The sequence below is a fragment of the Typopeltis vanoorti genome, chromosome 20 (genome assembly GCF_054136105.1).
Source record: "Typopeltis vanoorti isolate ZY-2024b chromosome 20, IOZ_Tvanoo_1.0, whole genome shotgun sequence".
Classification (NCBI taxonomy): domain Eukaryota; kingdom Metazoa; phylum Arthropoda; class Arachnida; order Uropygi; family Thelyphonidae; genus Typopeltis; species Typopeltis vanoorti.
The window spans coordinates 20,043,149-20,064,511 of record NC_143568.1 but is presented as its reverse complement, the minus strand read 5'-3'; the positions used below and the strand labels follow the sequence as shown (position 1 = coordinate 20,064,511).

At 33.8% G+C, this 21,363-nt stretch overlaps 1 protein-coding gene across 1 annotated transcript in view; it reads left to right on the top strand.

Moving 5' to 3' along the window:
• The window catches only part of LOC150095268 (uncharacterized), a 302,954-nt gene that overhangs the window by 77,104 nt on the left and 204,487 nt on the right, over window positions 1–21,363 (top strand). Inside the window, exons 5-6 of the mRNA XM_090410345.1 lie at window positions 4,541–4,657; window positions 14,190–14,315. Of these exons, the coding sequence (XP_090266471.1) occupies window positions 4,541–4,657; window positions 14,190–14,315 (243 nt within the window). The remainder of the gene's footprint in view (window positions 1–4,540; window positions 4,658–14,189; window positions 14,316–21,363) is intronic.

Sequence of the window (21,363 nt, the reverse complement as noted above, 5' to 3'; positions counted from 1 at the left end):
TCCATAGATAAAACTAAAACAATGGCATTTTGTGGACAAACTCCAGTTAGAAGCAAAATAGTTATTAATAATAAAATAATAGAACAGATAAATACTTTCAGTTATCTTGGATGTGAAAGACATAAAATTAAAACTTAAAAATTTTTACAGATTATAGGCCTGGTATTTTTTTTTCTGTTAAATTTACTTTGAAGAGTTTATATATGGGTGAGTTGCAGTGTTTGTTTGACCAGTGATTGCTTTGTAGGTAAGGTGAATAAGTTGGCCAAACTATCCATCTAGATGGATAGTTTGGGCCATGGATAAACAGTTGTTCATCCATGACCCTTCAGTTGAAGGTAATGCCATCACATCCCAGTTTTGTTAGTCAAAAACTCACCTGGCATTAAGTCAAGACCAAATTGCATGTTCACGTATCATCTGTTTAAGGATGATAACTTGTACTGTGCATTCACTCAGTTTTTAGCATGCCACATATTATGCCACATATACATGCCACATTCTGTCTAAAATACTTTGGTAAATGTTCACATTCGGTCAATCAAAAGCTTGAGTATCATTCAATAAATGTGTTTAAATATATTTTTCTACTGAGAAAAAGTATATGTAGGTGTGCCTGGTGCTAATTGTTGTATAGTTTTTTTGTGGGATAACCTCAGTTTAAAAAGACAAGTAATTTGCCTCTACTAGAAAGAACTTCTTTCTCAAAATTCACATTGGTATGGATGTATAACATTATCCTCCCCCCCCCCCCCACACACACACAGATGGCCATCATGAAACCACTGGGTGCTTAGTAGTGTTAGAACTTGTTGGTCAGTATTCTGTTTATAATTTTTAAGATTTCTTTATCATACTATGAACTACACACACTATAAACATAAAGTTTTCATATTGAGATGACCACCACTAGATGTAGCATGCCTAAATGAATTATCTCATCCATTACACAGTCCAACACAATTTTTGCTGACTTTTATATGAGACTTGTTTTTTACTAATTTGGGTGTGCTGATTTCAAATGTCAAACCCAATTTTTCTCTATCATGTCAGGTTTTTCCTCTATGGCATTTTCTTTTTGCTAATTTGTAAGTTTTTGATAGTTTTAAGGAGGCAGTACTATTTAGAGGATCAAAACAAATCGATTTTTTAATATTATTTTCTGAAAGTATGTACTTTTAAAAATCTGTTCCTAACTTTTTATCAAGAAATTTGAAAAATTCCCGAAGATATAGCCTATTATTCAAAGCGGTGCGCAGATCAGAATCGGAGCGCTCACTGCTTTCGCTTTTTAGTAAATGAATGAATGCGTAAGAACCTGCAACGGCACGTACTAGCGCTTCGAATGCGAGAGAGGCCGATAATTAGACACATAACTACTTAACAATATTCATTAAAAATTACAAGAATATTTATAAAAAAAATAACAATTTTACTTACACATGAGTTTCAGGGAATAAATTTTTGTTTGTAGTAATTTCTGCTGTGTGTTCTGTTTTGGCAATCCCTTTGAATACTCCAACAGTAGTCGGCCATCATGTGAGAATCCCATCTTCCTTGGTATCGATCTTCCATAGTTTTTAAGTCTTGATGAAATCTTTCGCCTTGTTCATTGCTTACAGCACCTAAATTCTTGGGAAATCTATCAAGATGACTGTATAGGAACTGAAGCTTTATGCTCATGTAGCAACCTAGGTGCTGGAAATTTTCAAGCATTGTTTCCACTAGATCTTTGTAATTGCACGTTTTTTTGTTTCCAAGAAAATTATTCGCAACCATCGTAAATGAAGTCCAGGCCTCTTTCTCAATTTCGTTCATAGAGTTGATGAAATTTGGGTCTCTCATTAAAGTTCTAATTTGCGGTCCATCAAATATACCGGCTTTAATTTTTTCATAACTAAGTCGTGGAAATTTTTCACATATGTAATGGAAACAGTCACCTTGTAAATCTAAAGCTTTAATATACTGCTTCATAAGACCTAGTTTGATGTGTAGAGGTGGAAAAATGATTTTTTTCTCTGTTGATTAAAGGTTGATTTATAACATTGTTTTCCAACATTTAAGGATATTCTAAGAGGCCAATGTTTCTGACTCCAGTGTTGGTTTCTAGCTCGACTATCCCAGAAGCATAGAAAACACAGAAACTTTGTATATCCTCTTTGAAAGCCAAGTAAAAAGTTCACCATTTTAAGATCCACACAGATGATCCAGTTATGGTCTGTGTATTTTAATAACTTCAGAACCTTTTTAATGTCCTCATATGTTTCCTTTAAGCAGACTGAATAACCAATAGGAATTGAGCCATATACATTCCCATTGTGTAGTAAGACACACTTGAGACTTCTGCTTGAACTGTCGATAAATAAACGTCACTCTTCTGGATGATATTGTACAACACTCATTTCAATTAGTAAACCTGACTCATTGTTACAGTAAACAAACCCACGCTGATGTTTAAAATATTGTACAAGATTACTTTCCCTGCTACGATAAAAAGTTATCTTCGTATCTTGCTCCACTAAGTTTTTTTCATTTAATCTTGAAGCTAACAATTCTGATGATTCCTTTGATAGGCCCAAATCTCTTACTAAGTCATTCAATTCCGCTTGAGTAAAACGTTGCGGTTCAGAACTAGAAATTAAATTTTCATTGTCTAAATCAACATCTGGGTCCTGCTCCTCAAGAACATCTAGCATATCCCGATCATGCTCATTCTCAAGTAAAGGAAGTCCTTTATAAATTGGCACGGCTATTTCATTGGAATGAGCAACTGGCCGAATTGTTGAGTCGAGATTGGATACACAATTTTTTTCTTATTCTTCTTATTATAACCAGAAGTCTGAACTAAACAAAAATAGCAATCATCTATGTGATTTTTCGGTTCACGGCAAATCATTTGAATGCCAAAAGCTAATTTTTGGTGTTTTCCCTTGCTCCACTGTCGTAAATTTTCTACACATGACTTACACACTTTATTTGGAGCCCATGAATTATCCTGATCTGCAAGTTTTACGTCAAAGTATGCAAAGTACACTTTCTTAACGAAATCAGTGATATTTGTCCTTTGACTGGGAACAGTAAAGCTGCCACAAATGTAGCAGAAGGAATCTACACTATTGACACATTTTTGAGTAGTAGACATGATGTATTTTCTTCGCTGCCGACTAACATGCAATTAACAAGACAAAAAAAAAAAACAGAGACTTTATTGAAACGTTATAAGCGCTCATCATACTTTCACGATCGATTAACAATTGACTGATTTCAATCGTTCTTTGTCCGCTATGACGCATATAGCATTCATTTGTTTTAGGCAGTTGTCATTGCCTACTTTTCATCACCTAAATGTATTAGGTTGGTTATCGGCCTCTCTCGCATTCAAAGCGCTAGTATGTGCTGTTGCAGGTTCTTACGCATTCATTCGTTTACTAACAAGCAAGAGTGGGGAGTGCTCTGATTCTGACCTGCGCACCGCTTTGAATAATAGGCTATATCTTCGGGAATTTTTCGAATTTCTTGATAAAAAGTTAGGAACAGATTTTTAAAAGTACATACTTTTAGAAAATAATATTAAAGAATCGATTTTTTTTGATCCTCTAAATAGTACTGCCTCCTTAAAACTATCAAAAACTTACAAATTAGCAAAAAGAAAATGCCATAGAGGAAAAACCTGACATGATAGAGAAAAATGGGTTTGATATTTGAAATCAGCGCGCCCAAATTAGCAAAAAAACAAGTGTCATATCATAATCAACAGAAAAAAAATTTTTTTTTGTTGGCCAGTGTTATCAAACTCCAATGAATGATACATGGCATCCTCAACAAGGAACAGTTGGTCCTGTATCCTTTCATTAGGTTGAATTTGCTTTGCTACCCTGTTTACCTGTTTCATTATAGTGCTTATGCATGATAATTCCCAGTCATTACTGCATCATAGTTAACATTCGTTTAGTCATTCAATGTACTTCATGCAAAATACTTATCTGCATTAGCTGATATGTATATTATTTGCTTAATGCACACAACTGGTAGTTCCACACTATGAAAACCTACAGGGTGGTCTTTCATCTAAAGTACAGTATAATTAGTGACTATAGAAATTGGTTAGTAAAAGTTCCTTAATGCTCTACTGTATTTGCACTTATCTAATAAAATATTTAATGCAGTAATACCTATGTGTATTCCTAGAATGTGAAATGCTAACTGAAACAGATCTAAGTAGGATGATTATAACATTCTAATATAATGTAATAATGATGTAATGTTAATAAAATATAACAGTTATATTTTAAAATAATGGTGTGATGACTGCTCAGCTCTGTTTCAGTTAGCACTCCACATTTTAGGAATGCATCCTGCTAATAAGGATATTACTGTATTAAATGTATACTTCATTATATAAATCAAGTGGATACTAAATCCAGTAATAAAAATTTATTAAATGTATACATTTAATGCCTTTTTTTGTAATTGCTTTCTGAGTATATTTCTTATCATTAGGAAGATGTTTGCTTGGTATATAATTGTGTATGATTTTTAGGCTCAGTCAGCATCAACAAAGGATAAGAGTTTTGAATCACCGTTTTATGAAGGCATTACAATGTTTGGTGGAGCAGCATCAGCTAGGCGAGCCCGACTTTCACTTCTGCCATATCAGGTAAATTTATTTCTTTCAATCAGGACTATTGTAATGCCATGTTGTTATTCTCTTTCTGCAGTACTCAATTATTTGAAATATCAGCATTAAGATAAGATTTTCATAAGAATTCTTGTAAACTGTAATTTTGTAAATTTCTTATAACACTATGTAATTGTTTTAGGGAAATTATAACTGAATTTTCCTGGATATTTTTAGATTTATAGATGTTTTTCAGCTTGTCATTTTGAAAAGAATTTTAATTAAATCTTTTACAGTTATAATTGTTAGTAACATGCTTCAGAAGCAAGTAAGTCAGCAAGTGTCCTTAGAAAATACAGAGAAAAATGCATTACAGCTATGTTGTTGAAAGTTTATTTTTCACTTGGTTAGACTATAATAAATTTAGTTTAATCCTTTATCCAAGTGTGAGCAAACAAAGTTTGCACCTGAAAATATCTTCAGGACTGGGGTAAGGTAGTACAACACCGGGCAACTCGTAGCAAAGGTGGACCAAGCTAACATCACTCCTATCTCCCATACTGCAAAACACATCTCCTTGCGGATACGTATAATGTTATGCATTAAGGGAAGGGCCACTACCCAGACTAGTTTTGGCCTTTATTGAGGTCTCTTCAGTGGGAGCCAAATTGGGAGCATTATGGGAGATACTGAGATAGGAGTGGTGTTAGCTTAGTCCACCTTTGCTACGAGTTGTCCAGTGTTGTACTGCCTTACCCCAGTCCTGAAGATATTTTCAGGCCCAAACTTTGTTTGTTCACACTTGGATAAAGGATTAAACTACATTTATTATAGTTTAACCAAGTGAAAAATTAACTTTCAACATCTTTCTCTAAATCCAGAGTAATTTAATAAAAAGGTGGCAGACCTTTTAACAACTCCTATAGGTAAAGATGACCTCGGCATTGCTTCTGCCTGGTATCTCCACTTCTGGGCCTGGCTCCCACTGAAGAGACCTCAGTAAAGGTCAAAGCTCTGTCTAGTGGTGGGTTGAGCCAACGCTGAGAAGTTCTTCTTGGTGATGGGATGAGCCTGTCACTGAGTGGAACAACGCTGAGTTGGACGATCTTTCGGGATCGTCTAATTTTTAGAGCGGGCTTTACTTAAATACACCTCAATAAAGGTCTAAACTAGTCTGGTTAGTGGTCCTTCCCTTAATGCATAACATTATACATATCCGCAAGGAGATGTGTTTTGCATTATGGGAGATACTGAGATAGGAGTGATGTTAGCTTGGTCCACCTTTGCTACGAGTTGCCCGGTGTTGTACTACCCTTATCCCAGTCCTGAAGATATTTTCAGGTGCAAACTTTGTTTGCTCACACTTGGATAAAGGATTAAACTAAATTTATTATAGCTATGTTGTGTATAAATGTAGCTGAATAGAAGTCAAGTTTAGAAAATAATATAGCCATCTAAATTTATTCTGTGCAGGTAAATAGAGAGAAACAGATGAGATAACTATAAGACGTTACATTTGGGCAGCAATAATCATGGAAAGGAAGGAAGAATGGCATGTAGTTTCAAGTGGTGATGCGAGTAGATTTCAAAATGGGAAATTGAAGTGCAATCAAAGACTTTTGTATTGATTGAAATCAATACAAAAGTCATTGATTATTTAAAAATTATATGCTTAGACTGGTTTGGGATACAAAATGTATAGGAACTTTGAAATAGGGGGTAGTTGCCATTTAGCTTTGAACAGAATCAAAACTTTTAAAAAGAATCATAACTGAATGTTTTAGTGACATAGGCAAAGTGAAGAAAAATAGACATGGTGAAGGGAAAGCAAAAGTGAATGAGTGGGAGAAGAAAAAAAACCAAAAAAAAAAAAAAAACCCAAGTCTTGGAGACTCATTGTGATCTTGAAAAGAAGAAATGATATTGAAATTTCCTGGCAAGTACGATTATCTGCTACACTTAGAGAATACAGAAAAAATGCAAGAAAGCTAAGCAGAAGTCATGTTGACTGATCATCTACCTTTTAACTTTAAAAATTTAACTTATGGATTCTGGAATCAGGTTAGAAATGAAACAGTTGATCAAAGAACTGGAGTAATACGAGATTTTGATGAAAATTAGAGAGTGAGTGGATGGCATCATTGGTACAATTTTATATATTTTAAAACGGGAAAATATTGGAAAGCATTCAGGAATGTCAGACTAATCTTAGGTGGTATGGTTGAGAAAACAGAATGCAGGAGATAAGTTTTTGAGATGGGTGTTTGATGCTTGAATTGATAGTCAGAAAACTTCTTTCTTCTGCTTCAATACAGCTATGAGTCATTTGAACCATATCAGATAAGAAGTGAAATTAGCTCTGGATTTTTTAATAAGATGAGAAAGACACTTGCTCTCTCAAAAAAAATGAAATAAGAAGGGATGAAATTAGCTCTACTTTGTATTATATTGTCCTTTCTGAAATACATTTGCCATATGTTGTTTCTGTTAGACTTACAGTAAAACCCCTTTTTTACACTTTTCAGGGGACTGATGGAAAAAAGTGTAAATAGCAGGAAATGTAAAAAAAAAAAAACATTTAAAAAAGGCTAAAAGATGACTTACTGCTAGTATGTGAGTCTACATACCATATTACAAAATTTAATAACTGAATATTTTTTTACTATCATGTTCAAAGTGGACACGGAGAGTCCAAGATCTTTTGCTAAATGCACACGTGTTCCGGCATTGCCATCTACATGCGACGTGTAGATGGCAATCTACACGTCCCAGAATTGCCATCTTTTCTTCTACCGAAATACATTTTCTGTCTTTTTTCTCCATGTTATTAACATGGACAATCCACCACCACAACTTGAAAGCAACTTTCACATGCTAAATTACATAGCAGAAATTCTGCAATATCAATTCGTACTGTGATTGAAAAATCATGGTATCGCTCATCATTACATTACTGCTGCAAGCATGCAAGCCACCGTGATGGTGGAAATGAAACTAAACTACAGCTGAAAGTAACACCATCTGGGAACAGAAATGCGCAGATTTCTGCAGAAATAGATTCAAAAATCAGTATTGTCACCCGAGAAAAAAACACAAATCACGGGAAATAACGTCCACATCAGGTTTGTTAATGGCGGGGAAAACAATATATTGTAAGAATAGGCCTTAAGACGGGACCAACAGAAAATGATGTAAATTGTGGGAACGTAAAAACAGGGTTTTACTGTATTTACTTTTAGTTTGGTTGTGATTTTATGCCTCTCATTAAGTTTATCACTTAATGACTTTTCGACCTCTAATCAGTATTGGAAAATCCATTCGTATAATTATGTCATTATTCTGTACACAACTGGCTACAGCAAGTTACGAGAAACAACTAAATATCTAAACAATAGCATTGTACTGAATTATCACATTCAGTAACACAAATGTTTTATAGGAACATTTTGTAATTCTAAAGCTAATGACTACAGACTCATTAAAGAAATTGTGAGCATAAAGGCAAATATGCAGAACTATATTTACATATTTAAAGGTAGAAAAATAAGTAATTTCTAAATATAATTATAAATATAATTCCTAATAGAACAGTTAATTCTGTTTGGAATGAAAAGTTAATGATATAGCATTATAATGTTAAGATTTGAATTATAATTTTATATTATGAAAGCAATTTGTGAAAAGAACTGGAAAAAATCATGCAGTGATGATAATTCCAGATGCATTGTTTACTTTTTTAAGATCTAGTGTAAACAAAGTGCAGTGGCTAAATTGTTTAAAGAGGGGATAGTGCTACTAAAACAGAAACTTCATCTAAAAGTAGATTAACTTTCTGTTTTAATAATATAGTATTTAATTTCCAAATAAATGCCTTCAGCTTTTAGTATTGTTATGTTGGTATTCATTCCTCCATTGCTAATGAACGTATGAGTAGATAAACAGAGATGATACTGATCAGGGCTTGAAAGATTTTGTGCTGGTTCATTAGTGAGATGTCATCTTGGGTGGGGTCCCATGATTACCTAATAAATATCACAATTACATGTTCAAACTTGGATCTGGTTTATGTTTTTGTTAATACTATGATTATCGATGTAGATGCAACTGGAAGATTAATTTCATTGCCCACTTTGCTTATTTGATGACTGAAATAGCTTGAAAATATTCTGTTTCATTTCTAGAGGTTTTCCAAATTAAGTAAAAATAAATAAAAATATAAAAAAGAAGTAAAACAATAAGAAACATAGCTCATTCATTATACTAATGGACTATGATCGTGATGCACACACAAACTACTTTTTGCATTAATCAGTCTGAGATATTGGGGGTTGTGTGTGTGTGGGGGGATTCATAATTTTCAAGTTTTCTGTCCTGACTCTTAGGCTATTATTAATTGTCCTTTTATGAAAAAAAATTGCAAGCAGTTTTTTCTGTTGAGGATAACAATTTTCAAAACAGTTATAAATCTCTGAAATAAACTACAGCTGAAGAAGGTTTATTATTTATTAGTCAGTTTTCTGAATTCAGATTGCTTCCAAGACATTGGCATTTGGAACATTTAGGTTATGACTAAACACACTTTTTTTATAACCTCTTGTCAAGTAGCTTTATTTTTTTTTGTATGAATTGGAACCATCAGTTATAACCTAGTCTGTAACCTTCTTTTGTGCTTACTAGTTTGTTTCCCTGAGGATGCCAATAGAAATAATTGGCGAAACATGTAGGAAGAAAAATAAAGCTACTTGACAAGAGTTTATAAAAAAAGTGTGTTTAGTCATATACATTATAGTCAAGAAAAAATGCAACACATTTAGGTTATGTTTTTAGAATCAGTATAAAGAAATTATATATTTTGAAAATATAAAGAAAAAAAACTCAATAATTATTCTTTCTCTATATTCCATCATTTGGTATGAAATAAATGAATTACCACTGTCCATAGTACATCTGTTTTAGTTATTGTGTCATGATTAGTTGGTTACTTTGTGGTACTCTGAGTATTTTTTAGAGATAAACTCCTTATATCAGTGATAATTGACCAAAATAGGTTTTTTGTATTTTTACTGCATACACAGAATCAGCATTATGAATATTAGATTAACATTTAGACTGGAACTACAATTCTGATCTCTCTCCCACTCTTGTCAACCAAAAATTCTCATTTGTCACATTGAGCAGACGAACACTTTTTTCCAAGCACTACTGATTGATGGGCAAGTGATAAAAAAAAGGTTGTCTGTTTATTATAGTCATATGCAGCTCATTGCAGACTGCCTGGCTTGAGAATGGATGTTTGTGAATGTCGAAGTGGGAGATGAATTTCATCAGCTGGTGTGAAATCATCAGCTTGTTTGGATGTCTGAATTGACTTGCGCAAGTTCCATGTTTGGTCTGTAGAAGAGGATTCCAATAATTGAACCGTTAGCCCTCCTACAGTACACTATTACCTGTTTCTTCTTCTTCTCTCTTCCATCATCTATGTGGATGATGATGAGGCTGAATGAACTCTTTCCACTTCTGTCTGTCCCTGGGGGGAGTCCAATTCTGTCCAGTTTGGTGTCACTCATTATGATTGGGTTTTCAGGTCTTCTTTTATTTTGTCTATCCATCTAATTCTGGGCTGCCCTTTGGATCTTTTACCTTCCATCGTTGTATACAGGGTTTTAGTTGGTAATCTTTCTGTTCCCATTCTGGTCACATGGCTAAACCATCGCAGTCTTCTTTCTTGGATTTTGTCTGTTATTGTTATTTCTTGTTTTAGTCATTTCCTTATGTCTTTATTTCTTAGTCTATCCAGCAGAGATACTCCAAGCAATCTTATTAGCCAACCCATTTCAATAGTTAATAATTTTTTCTCTTTAGCTTTTTTGAGATTCCAGCATTCACTTCTATAGAGAAGTATTGGGAGGACCATTGTCTCGTAGATTCTTACTTTTGTTACTTGTCTGATGTCTCTTAACTTCCATATTTTATTTAGTCTTCCAAAAGTTTGGGATGCTTGGCTAATTCATTTGTTTATATCTTTTGTAATTTCACCATTGTACTGAATTACTCCTCTGAGGTAGGTGAAGTTTTCTATCTGCTCTAGATTGTTACTATCAATTTCAGTTTTCAGATTGGTGTTTCTTTTTCCTATTTGTAATTTTGTTTTGTCTATATTTAGGTTTAATCCAAATTTCATACATTCTTTATTTTATCAGAAATTCGTCGTAGATCTTCTGTGTTTGCAAGTAATGCAATGTTGTCTGCAAGTTTTCAGTTTGTTATATTTTTCCCATATATTTTGATTCCGTAGTCTTCTTTGTTTAAGACCTTACTGGTTGCTTCTTCCAGTGTAAGATTGAATAAGATTGCATCCCTGTCTTACTCCACTCTGTGTGTGGAACCAGTTAAGGTGTCCTCCACTCGTATTGCACTTTCAGATTTCTCTTATAGATTCTTTATTATTCTTATAGTTTTGTTGGGAATTCCAAATTCTTCCATAGTTTCTCATAGTTCTCTTCTACAGATTGAATCAAATGCCTGACAAAAAAGTGGAGAGGTACTATCTTTCCTTGACACCTCATACACCCTAAATTACCTGTTTACTTGGAGGAATATAACCTTCTGTTGATGAGATTCATATTAAAAATCAATAAATAAGTAAAATAAGAATAACATCAGTGGTCATCTTGCTAATTATATATGTATGGAAAGGCTTCGATGTTATTGGTTATTCACAATAGCACTTCAGCAGTATAAACAACACCAAGGGAAGAAAAAATATAATTAATTTATTGAACTTATTAATATTTTGCTGGTTTGTACTCAATATCTTCAGAGTACAGCGGATCTTGCTAATTGTTATAGTCTTATATTATCCCTTCATTATTCAGCTGGAGAGAGAATTGTAATTTCAAAAAATGTGGGTGTAATGTATTCACACTATGGAGCTCAAGCATTAATGTTTAATGATCTTTATTTATAGTTAGGGAGTTGAGCTGTTATTAGATATTAATGTATATGGATGAATATTCTAGAAAGGACATGTTTGTTTGATATTTACTGCATGTTTAAGTTCAGATCTAAAGCTTTGTGATATTTTGGTTTTGTGTTCATTTGTTGTAATGCATTGATTTCTTAGTTATTTGACCTTCAATCTGACACACTAACCTTGAAGTGTTAGTGTCAACTTACTTCTGGTAAACACCATGCAATTGTGGTTACTATCATTAAGGTCAAAAACTTAGATAAAAAAAATAACTTAATTCAGAATAGTTATCTAACCTTTCACTTATCCAACCAGCATATTCCTATCTGCTGTGGTTGGATAACTGGGATTGCTGTATCTCCATGGCTGAAGAGCATGCACTGCATCTGATCTCCTCTGTGGCAGAAGGAACTTGATCAAGCCTTATTTTAGATATGGCCAAGTCAAGCAGACATCAAACATTAAGACAGTTTATATTTCCAATCATAATGAAAATAACTAAATTAAAAGTGTTCCATCTGTAGTGAATGGCGAGCATATTGACCAATTATGGGTGACTCACACAAGTGAAAACAAAGAGAAAATTAGATGAATTTTCTACACTAAATTAAAGTATAGTAGATGCTGACTGTAGCGAACCCTTAGAGACTAGAGAAATAGTTTGCACAAGGTTTGCTGTAGTGAATTTTGGGAGGGAAAAAGATTCTCTCCTCCCCATCTCTCTGAAACAAGAGAAATGGTGAAAAGAAAGAACGAAGGAAATTGTGGGAAAAAAGAAAATGCAGAAATCATACATTGACAACAGTCAGAAAGTGCTGACTGGAACGAAATGTAAAGAACCCAAAATGACAACATGAAAAAAGTAATGATGCAAGGAGTAATGGGAGAACTGGAAGAGTATGAAAATGCAGAATTGTTTAAATTTCAAAATATTATATTAGCCTAAATTAATATCACATACCTAAAATCTTCATACTAAAGTACATATGTACATTCTCTCCCATTAAAAAAAAAAAAAAAAAAAAAACTTAATACTTTAGCACTTGTCAACTTTATAATTAAGCTCCTTTATTTACAACGTGAGAGAGAGGACACAAGTGATGAACATTAGCCTGCATTAGTCAGCTTAAGGGAAAAGAAAATGTGAATGGCACAATTGGTATGAACAAGTCAGCTTCAGATAGACATGCAGTGATGGATAACTGGTATAAATGGATACTGTTCTCTTAGAAATTTAAATTATGTGGCACAATATTTTTTTAATTAAAAGTTCTGAAGTTTGGGTAAAAGCTCATTCTCTGTTCTTTATCCATAAGGTAAAAAACTATTCTGATTTCAAGTTATTTTTTTTTTATCTAAATTTTTGACCTTAATGATAGTCTGCACATCTTTAGTTCATTACTTTTCACTTATGTGAGATTGATTTGAGCTGACATAACATTTCAAAATTTAAACATTAATTCTGCATTTTCTTTTTTATAATTTCATATTTGTCTAGTTCTTTTTTTTTTTGTGTGTGTGTGTGTGTGTGTTCCATTATTGTTTGCATTTGTACTTTTTTTTGTGTGTGTGTGGTGTTTTGTGTTCTATGTTTGGTTCCTGCCAATCCATAGTGTTCTGTTGACAAGGTACAATTTCCTATAATTTCCTTTTTTTTTATGTATTGTTTCTGCCATACATAAACATTGCTATTTCATGAATATATGATTGTGATTTTAAGCATTTATTGTTTGTAATAGTGAGCTAATTAAAATAACATTGATTTTATGAGACTTAGACTGTGACTTTTTCTATAGTTCTTAATACTGCATCATATTGTCAGAGTGGTGTTATGGGTTATAGCACATCATTTTGCTATAGTGTCTGCCTTCCTGCTGTACTACTTAAATTGACAATATTTTTAGCTCTTAGAAATGAGGATTAAGCTGTCAGTGCATTTTAGAAACTGTTTATGCTAATATATGAAAGATAACAGTATGCATATTGTACATTTCACTGCAATAAACTATTTTTTCGAGATTTTTGAATATAGTATGCTAACTTTTGGCAATTTAATGAGGGCCTTGTTTAATTGCCACACACACACACACACACAATATTTGCATCTTTTGCTGCTTTGGTCCAGGTATATGAAGAACATCACAACTCTTATATGCAGGCCATCACAAATTTCAGAACAGGAGAGTAATCATTATGCCTTTTAGTATAGTGTTCTTGACATTTTGTTGATGTTTCTAGACCATTTCATTTCTTCTTACAGTGGAGAAAAACCTGATTTGCTGTTTTAAGACTGGCTAAGTTAGTTTTACCTATATTACAAAAATAGATAGATAAATAAATAAAATTCCTCACTTCATAGATGTGTTTAGATTTGAATCAGGATCTTTTCCAGGCAAGAACTGTGTGGTGGTATCACTCGATTACTAGAGATCTTGGAGGGGAGAGTGAGTGAGTGGGTGAGATGGAAGAAAAATTCCTAATAGCTTATTATACAATACATGCATTCATTTACTAAATAATATATGGTCTATTAATTTAGAAAATTATTTCAAAAATTAACTGTATTTTAAAATTTACGCTGCTTGATAATTTCATTCATAGACTTCAAGACCCTCCAAAAACAGGCTAAGACCTTGTCAAGTCAAATCCAGTGAAGCTGTAGATTGCATGAGCTCAACTGCTAAGCGTATACTCCACACTCTAGAGCGAATGTCTACACCTCTCTCGGTAAGTTTTTCTACATGCATACATGCATGAAATTTCAAGTTCGTCAATATCATCATCACATTCATAATATGTACCCTCAGAGGATGTACAGGATAATTATGATAGTACTACATGAAAAAGTTACACCGTTACTAACTTCTGATCAACAACTTTCCTCCAGATTAATCTGTTATCTATCAAGATTCCAGTATTATCAGATCTTACGTTTCTGCCTTTTATGGCTCTTTTAACTGTATCAATACATCTATATCTTGGTCTTCTTCTGGGTCTTTTCCTTGCCAACCTGGCAAAGAGCACTTGTTTTGTTAATCTTTCCTCTTCCGCTCTTCAAGTGTGACTATACCACATGAGATTAGCTCTTGTAACATTTTCTTGAATGTTAATAACAGCATGTATTGTATTTTTAAAATACAAGTTGTACCCAAATACAAATAAAGGATGACAGTTATACTAAAAATTACTGCACTTCAAATATTTATCCGAAACTGCTTTGAATTTGGTTAAGATATCTTCATTTGGTAATTTTCACTAGTGGCCAAAATTGTGGAAACCTTTTGGAAAAAGTGTATTTTTGAGGTTTGATGGCTCATAACCACTTTTTTTTTGGTGTAATACCATAAAATTATATATCAATGGAAAGGTAATTTAATCAAGAATGTAATGCAACAAAGTTTGTTCAATTTCTAAGTTTTAATAATGGCAAACCGTGAACAGACATATAAATACAAATTAACAACGGAAAAACTCGTGTAAAAAGATTATTTAATAGTATAATTTTCACCTGTGTGTCACAGGCATCTTCAGTACATTTTAAGCTCAAATTAAACAATAACTAACAATTCCAAAAAGCGCCACCTAAGTAGCTAGTGTAAGATAACTAAAAAGGTCGATAAATTTCCAAACAAAAAAAAAAAAAAAAATTATATATACAATAAAAAGTTAGGAAAGATTAGCTGAATTATAAAGTACTATTTCCCATAAAGGGGATAGACGTAAACCATCGGATCTGTTTAAGTTAGGTGAGTGAAGTAAAGTTTCACATGTTTCTTTATAAACCCGTTCCATGAGGAACCGACTTTTGTGAAGGACTCTTGTCTTTTTCCAGTGAACTCTATGTCTAGTGATGATGGCATGTTCTGCAAGTCCAGACTGTTCAGGTATTGAATATAAGACTGGTGTTCTTCTAGCTGAATAGAGGCAGATCTTCCTGTTTGTCCAAAATAAGATAATCCACAAGAGCAAGGAATCTGGTAAACACCTGGATAATTAAGATGTGGAAGTCCTTAGGAGAAGTGAGAAAGGTGGAGATTTTTCTGAATGGTCAAAAGGCAACAAAATTATTCAGTGGTTTTAAAACTTTTGCTATACGTTCACTAATGCCTTGTGCATAAGGGATAGGAATGTGCGTTATTTCTTCTGTATTTGAAGAGGAAGACATATTAAAACTACTCAAAGCTCTTTTGATAAGGGAATTCTTATATTCATTAGATAGAAAGGAAGAAGTAATATATTGCAGTTCTTTCTGTAATAGATCGTCTGAAGAACAAAAGGAGTGGGCATGATGAACCAGTGTTTTAATAGTTCCTGCCTTTTGACTGGGATGGTGATGAGATTCAGCATGGATATAATGGCCTGTATGAGTCGTCTTTCTATAGACTGAGAAAATGCCTGAGGATTGCGCAGACCGCTTATATTTAATGTTGCAATTTTTAAACTTTGGTTCATTTTAGAGGTTGTGTGTGTGGGGGCAGTTGTATTGCTATCCTCCATGTTGTCGTCCTAGAATTTCATATCGTCAGAATCGTCCTCATTGGAGATCTGGGATTCCAGTTCCCTTGGTTCCACCATTGTTGTTAGATTTTCCTCTGCTGGTTTTGGGGTTTCATTATTATTTTCTGCTGGATTTGGGCTGCTGGGCTTTTGTCCTTTTATTTTCTTCCGTGTCTGAGTCTCTTGTGCGTTTTGCGGCACTGTTTGCTTCCATTTTTTCTTCTCTTGTTTCTGTTTTACTAGTAGGGGTTTCTACCTTTTGCGGAGCGCTTCTTCTTTTCTGTTTTTCTTGGTGTGGTTTGTTTAAACACTTTGGGATCTGCTGTCAGCATCGTGTCAGGTGGTGGCTGTACGGAAGGAGCTGCTTCTTGCTCTGCCTTCGCAGGGTTTTCATCGTTGGTGAAGAATTAGATCTAAAAAGGCTAACTGCTTATTTGATTCTACTTCTAGGATAAACTGGATCCTTGGATGAAGTGCATTTAACTTAGTGAGAAACTGTTGAAGTTCATCAGAAGAGCCATTCCATATAGCAAAAATGTCATCGACATATCTGAACCAATGAATAGGTCTGGGAGAAATGTTGTCAAAGATACGTTGTTCAAAGTGTTCCACAAAGAAGTTGGAGATAGCAGGAGAAAGAGGATTGCCCATTGCTGTTCCTTCAATTTGTTGATACAACTTATTTTTAAAGGAAAAATAACAGAATGTATTACAAAATCAAATATTTTTACAATGTCTTAAAGAAATTCCTGTTGCAGTAATTCAATGCTGTCAGATAAAGGAACATTTGTAAATAAAGAAACAATATCTAAACTGATTGTGATATCCGAAACGTCCAAATGAAGACCTGAAATTTTATTTTTGAAATCCAAAGTATTTTTTATATAAGTATCAGTACTTCTAGTTGAAGAAGTGAGAAGATTTGATAAAAAATTTTGAAATTTTGTAAGTGGGACAACCTATGCAATCTACAACTGGCCTCAACAGAATGCCTGGTTTATGAACTTTCGGAAGACCATACAATCTAGGTGAACGACCGAAGAAGGTTTTAAGTTTTTTCTTTTGATCTTCATTTCATGTAGATACATTATCTATAAGAGAATTAAGTTTCTTCAATTGACTCTTGATAGGATCCGATGTAAGAGGCCTATAAATTGAATAGTCGTGGAGTAATAGGCACATTTTTCTCTCATATTCCTTCCTATCCTGAATAACTACAGCGTTCCCCCTGTCAGCTTTCATAATAATTAAATTATTGTTATTCTTAAGTGATTTCAATGCTTTAAATTCAGAGTAAGAAAGATTAGGATGTGGAGGTTTGGCATTAAAAAGAATTTTCGGACATTCAAAACATAACCTGTTGGCTGTTTTTTGGGATAAGGATCGAATATCTGTCTATGTTATGAAAAAAATCCATCAGGGGCACCTTATTCAGTGCAATTTTTCCGGACGGCAAAATCATGTTCTTTTGATAAAACAAAACGTTGACTGTCTGTTAGTTAGAAACATTGATAACTATTTCATCTGTATCACCAATAATATTACTGGATCTAGGTAGGCTGACCCAGATCCAGTAATATTATGCTGAACTTGTGCTTTAACTTATCATGAGATTCATTAAAGATCTTTAGATAAGAAGCCAAAGATGTGCAATAAAGTGTTAAAAGTTTCAGCCATTAAAACAGATTCTAGAGCGTTCTTGATGTCCATAATTTCTCTATTTAAGAAGACTAGAGATTTCTTAGTGTCGTGTTGCTGATAATTCAAAAGAGACTTACTAGCTTTTAAATAGATCCAATGAGCTCTTGGAGACCTAAAAACTTCTTTTATTTTACAACAGGTAGGAATAACCTGAGCCATCTTACATTGTTTTAGGAAAATTATTTTTTTAATGCATTTAGCCTTCTTTACTAATACTTTTGCCATATCTGGCAGATTGTTTGGAAATAGACTCTCTGTAAAGTCTAGCAATAAGTTTTAATAATGGCAAACCATGAGCAGACATATAAATACAAATTAATAACGGAAAAACTCACGTAAAAAGATTTAATAGTATAATTTAGTGAACGTATAGCAAAAGAATGTGGAGAACCAACCAGGGCTTCTGACCTAATGTCCAATCCTCACCTTCTCGTGGTGCACCCTGTTGGGTATTTATTTGGATACTGAACGAACGGCGATGGGCTGGCAATTTGGGATTTAGCCAACCAAATTGTAATTCTTATTGGCTTAAACCAAATTACAAAATGATGGTACAACATGACAAAATTTCATGCAGGCTGGAGCGTCGCCCGGTTAAAGATCAGTACTATCAACATAAGAAGCCTGAATGGCAAAGAAATGGATCTAGCTGAGAAATTAGATAAGTACCAGATCGACATAATAAGGGTGACTGAAACAAAAAAAGACAAAAACTGGTGATCTCTTTCTGAGCAATAAATACAAAATGTTATATTCAGGCAATGACAATCAAGGAAAAGAAGGAGTAGCCATAGTATTCAACACTAAATACAAGGCTAATCTTCTTGAATGGCAGGCAGTCTCAAGTAGAGTGATGTGGGCAAACATCAGAATGGGGAACTGGAAAATGAGACTTATTTGTGCCTATGATCCAGCAGAAGGTTCTACTAAGGTAGAAGTGGATGAATTTCTTGAGGATTTAGAGAAAGCATCTGACACAATGAAAAAGGAAAAGTTGGTCCTTGTTGGTGATCTAAATGGTAGAGTAGGAAATGATTGTCAGACATACAAAATATGTTAGGAAAATTTGGAGAAAAGAGCAAAGCTAATAATAATGGCAAATATTTGTTGGATTTCTGCTCAGGACATGGACTGGTTATTACTAACATCATGTTCCAACATAAAAATGTGCACAAATTCACATGGAGAGAAGAGGCAAGAAATAAGAAAAGTTTCATTGACTATGTTATTGTTGATAGTGATGTTTTCTCCCTGGTGCAGGACACCAGAGTGTACAGAGGATTTCAAATTGAAAGTGATCACTGTTTAGTCTTGAGCAGGATAAAATTGAATTTCATATTGAAAAGAATAACATGTAAGAAAGTTTTAAAGCGAATTAAAGTTGAGCAGCTCTCAGATGTGAACTGTAGACTAAAATACACAAAAATTATTGAAGAAAAAATGAAACAGTTTGAGAACAGGAACCAAACTTTAGAGATTCAGTGGTAAGCTTTGAAGAAAACCTTGATTGATTCAGCCAGAGAGGCATGTGGTGAGGTTGTCTGCAAGGATAGAAAAATCAGAATCCATGGTGGAAAAATGGAAGTTAAAGAGGCAGTGAAGGAAAAGAAGAAAGCATATCAAAAGTTCCTGTCAAATAAGTCAGATTGTGCTCTTAGAGAATACAGAGACAAATGTAAGAAAGCTAAACACTGTGTAAAACTGGCTAAACAAAAGTCATGGGAGGACTTTGGCAAGAACATAGAAAATAAATATCAAGAAGGTGGCAAAATATTTTGGAGGTTGTTGAAGAAGCTTAGAAATGGAGAGAAGAATACTGTAAAAGGAGTTAGAGATTATAAAGGTGACATGAAACCAGGAGAAAAAGATATCCTTTGAAGTATGGAGTAATTACTTCGAGAAATTGCTAAATGAAACAAGCAGTAATAGCACAGTGGTAAAAAACACTCAGCAGGCATATAATCAGGAATGCATATCCATACTTGAAGTAGAAAAAGCCATTAAAAGCTTAAAATGTTAAAAGGCAGCAGGAGTAGATGATATTAGTCCAGAAATGCTGAAGTATGGTGGTAAAAAAGTCTTGCAGTGGCTGCACTGCATAGTTCAGAAGGCCCTGGACAGAGGGACAAATTCCCAATGATTGGAGTAGAGCTCATGGTGACCATATATAAAAAGGGAAATAAACTGAATGTGAGAAATACAGAGGTATTTCCCTACTGAGTATTCCTGGTAAGATATATGCAAGTATACTTGAGAAACAGTTGAGAAGAATTGTAGAAGAAAAGCTTGGTGAAGAACAAGCTGGATTCCAGCCAAATAGAGGCTGTCAGAATCAGATCTTCACTTTACGACAAATAGTGGAGAAATCATGGGAATATTACAAATATCTCTATTTGAGTTTTGTAGATCTGGAAAAGGCATATGATAAGTAGCCAAAAGAGAAGCTATTCAATACTCTACATTTATATGGTGTTAATGGGGTATTATATCAAGCAATACTTAGTCTTTATTTGAGTTGTAAGTCAGCAGTTAGAATTGATGAAAGTATAGGAAGCTGGTTTAATGTTAAATCTGGTGTGAGACAAGGATGTACATTATCCCCTCTGTTATTCATTATCTATATGGATCACATGTGAAGGAAAGTGGTATTGAACATGATATCAAAATTGGAGATGTTAATGTCAGCTCTTTACTTTATGCGGACAATGTTATACTTATCAATAAATCTGCTACGAGTCTGCAAGATTCCTTGACTGAATTGTAATATATATGGAATGAAGATCAGCAATAACAAGACAAAGACAATGAAAATTGGCAGAATTGTTGAAAATGTCAACTGCATTGTAAACGGAGAACCTGTAAACAAGTAAAACATTTCACCTACTTAGGCACGATTTTTAGTGAAGATGGTTAAATTAAATATGGAAATAGACAACAGAATCAATAAAGCTGGTATAGTAGGAAGTCAGTTGAATAAATTCATATGGAATAAGAAAGAAATTAGTCGGAACACTAAATTAACTGTAATACAAGACAGTGTTCAAACCAGTTTTAACTTATGGATCTGAGAGCTGGGTCAGAAGTAAAACAATTGATCAAAGACTAGAGACCACAGATATGAGAAAGATTAGAGGCATGAACAGATGGCATCAATGGCAATATCATATTAAAGATAAGGATATTAGGAATGAACTTGACATTGTCAGCATCCAGGAATGTGTTAGCAGAGCTAATCTCAGATGGTATGGTCATTTAAACAGAATGGGCAAGGAAAGATTATGAAAACAAGTGTTCTCTGCCAGGTTGGCAGGAAAACCACCCAGAGGAAGACCAAGATATAGGTGGATTGATACGCTACAAAGTGCCTTAGATGACAGAAATATAAGATCTGGTAATATTGCAGTCTTGACAAGTAACAGACTGATCTGGAGAAAAGTTGTAGATTTAGTAATGTTGTAAATTTTTCATGTAGTACTATCATATCCTGTACACCCCTTGAGGGTACATGGCAGGAATTTGATGATGATGAAAAACAAAAGTTTTAAAACCACTGAATAGTTTTGTTGCCTTTCGACCA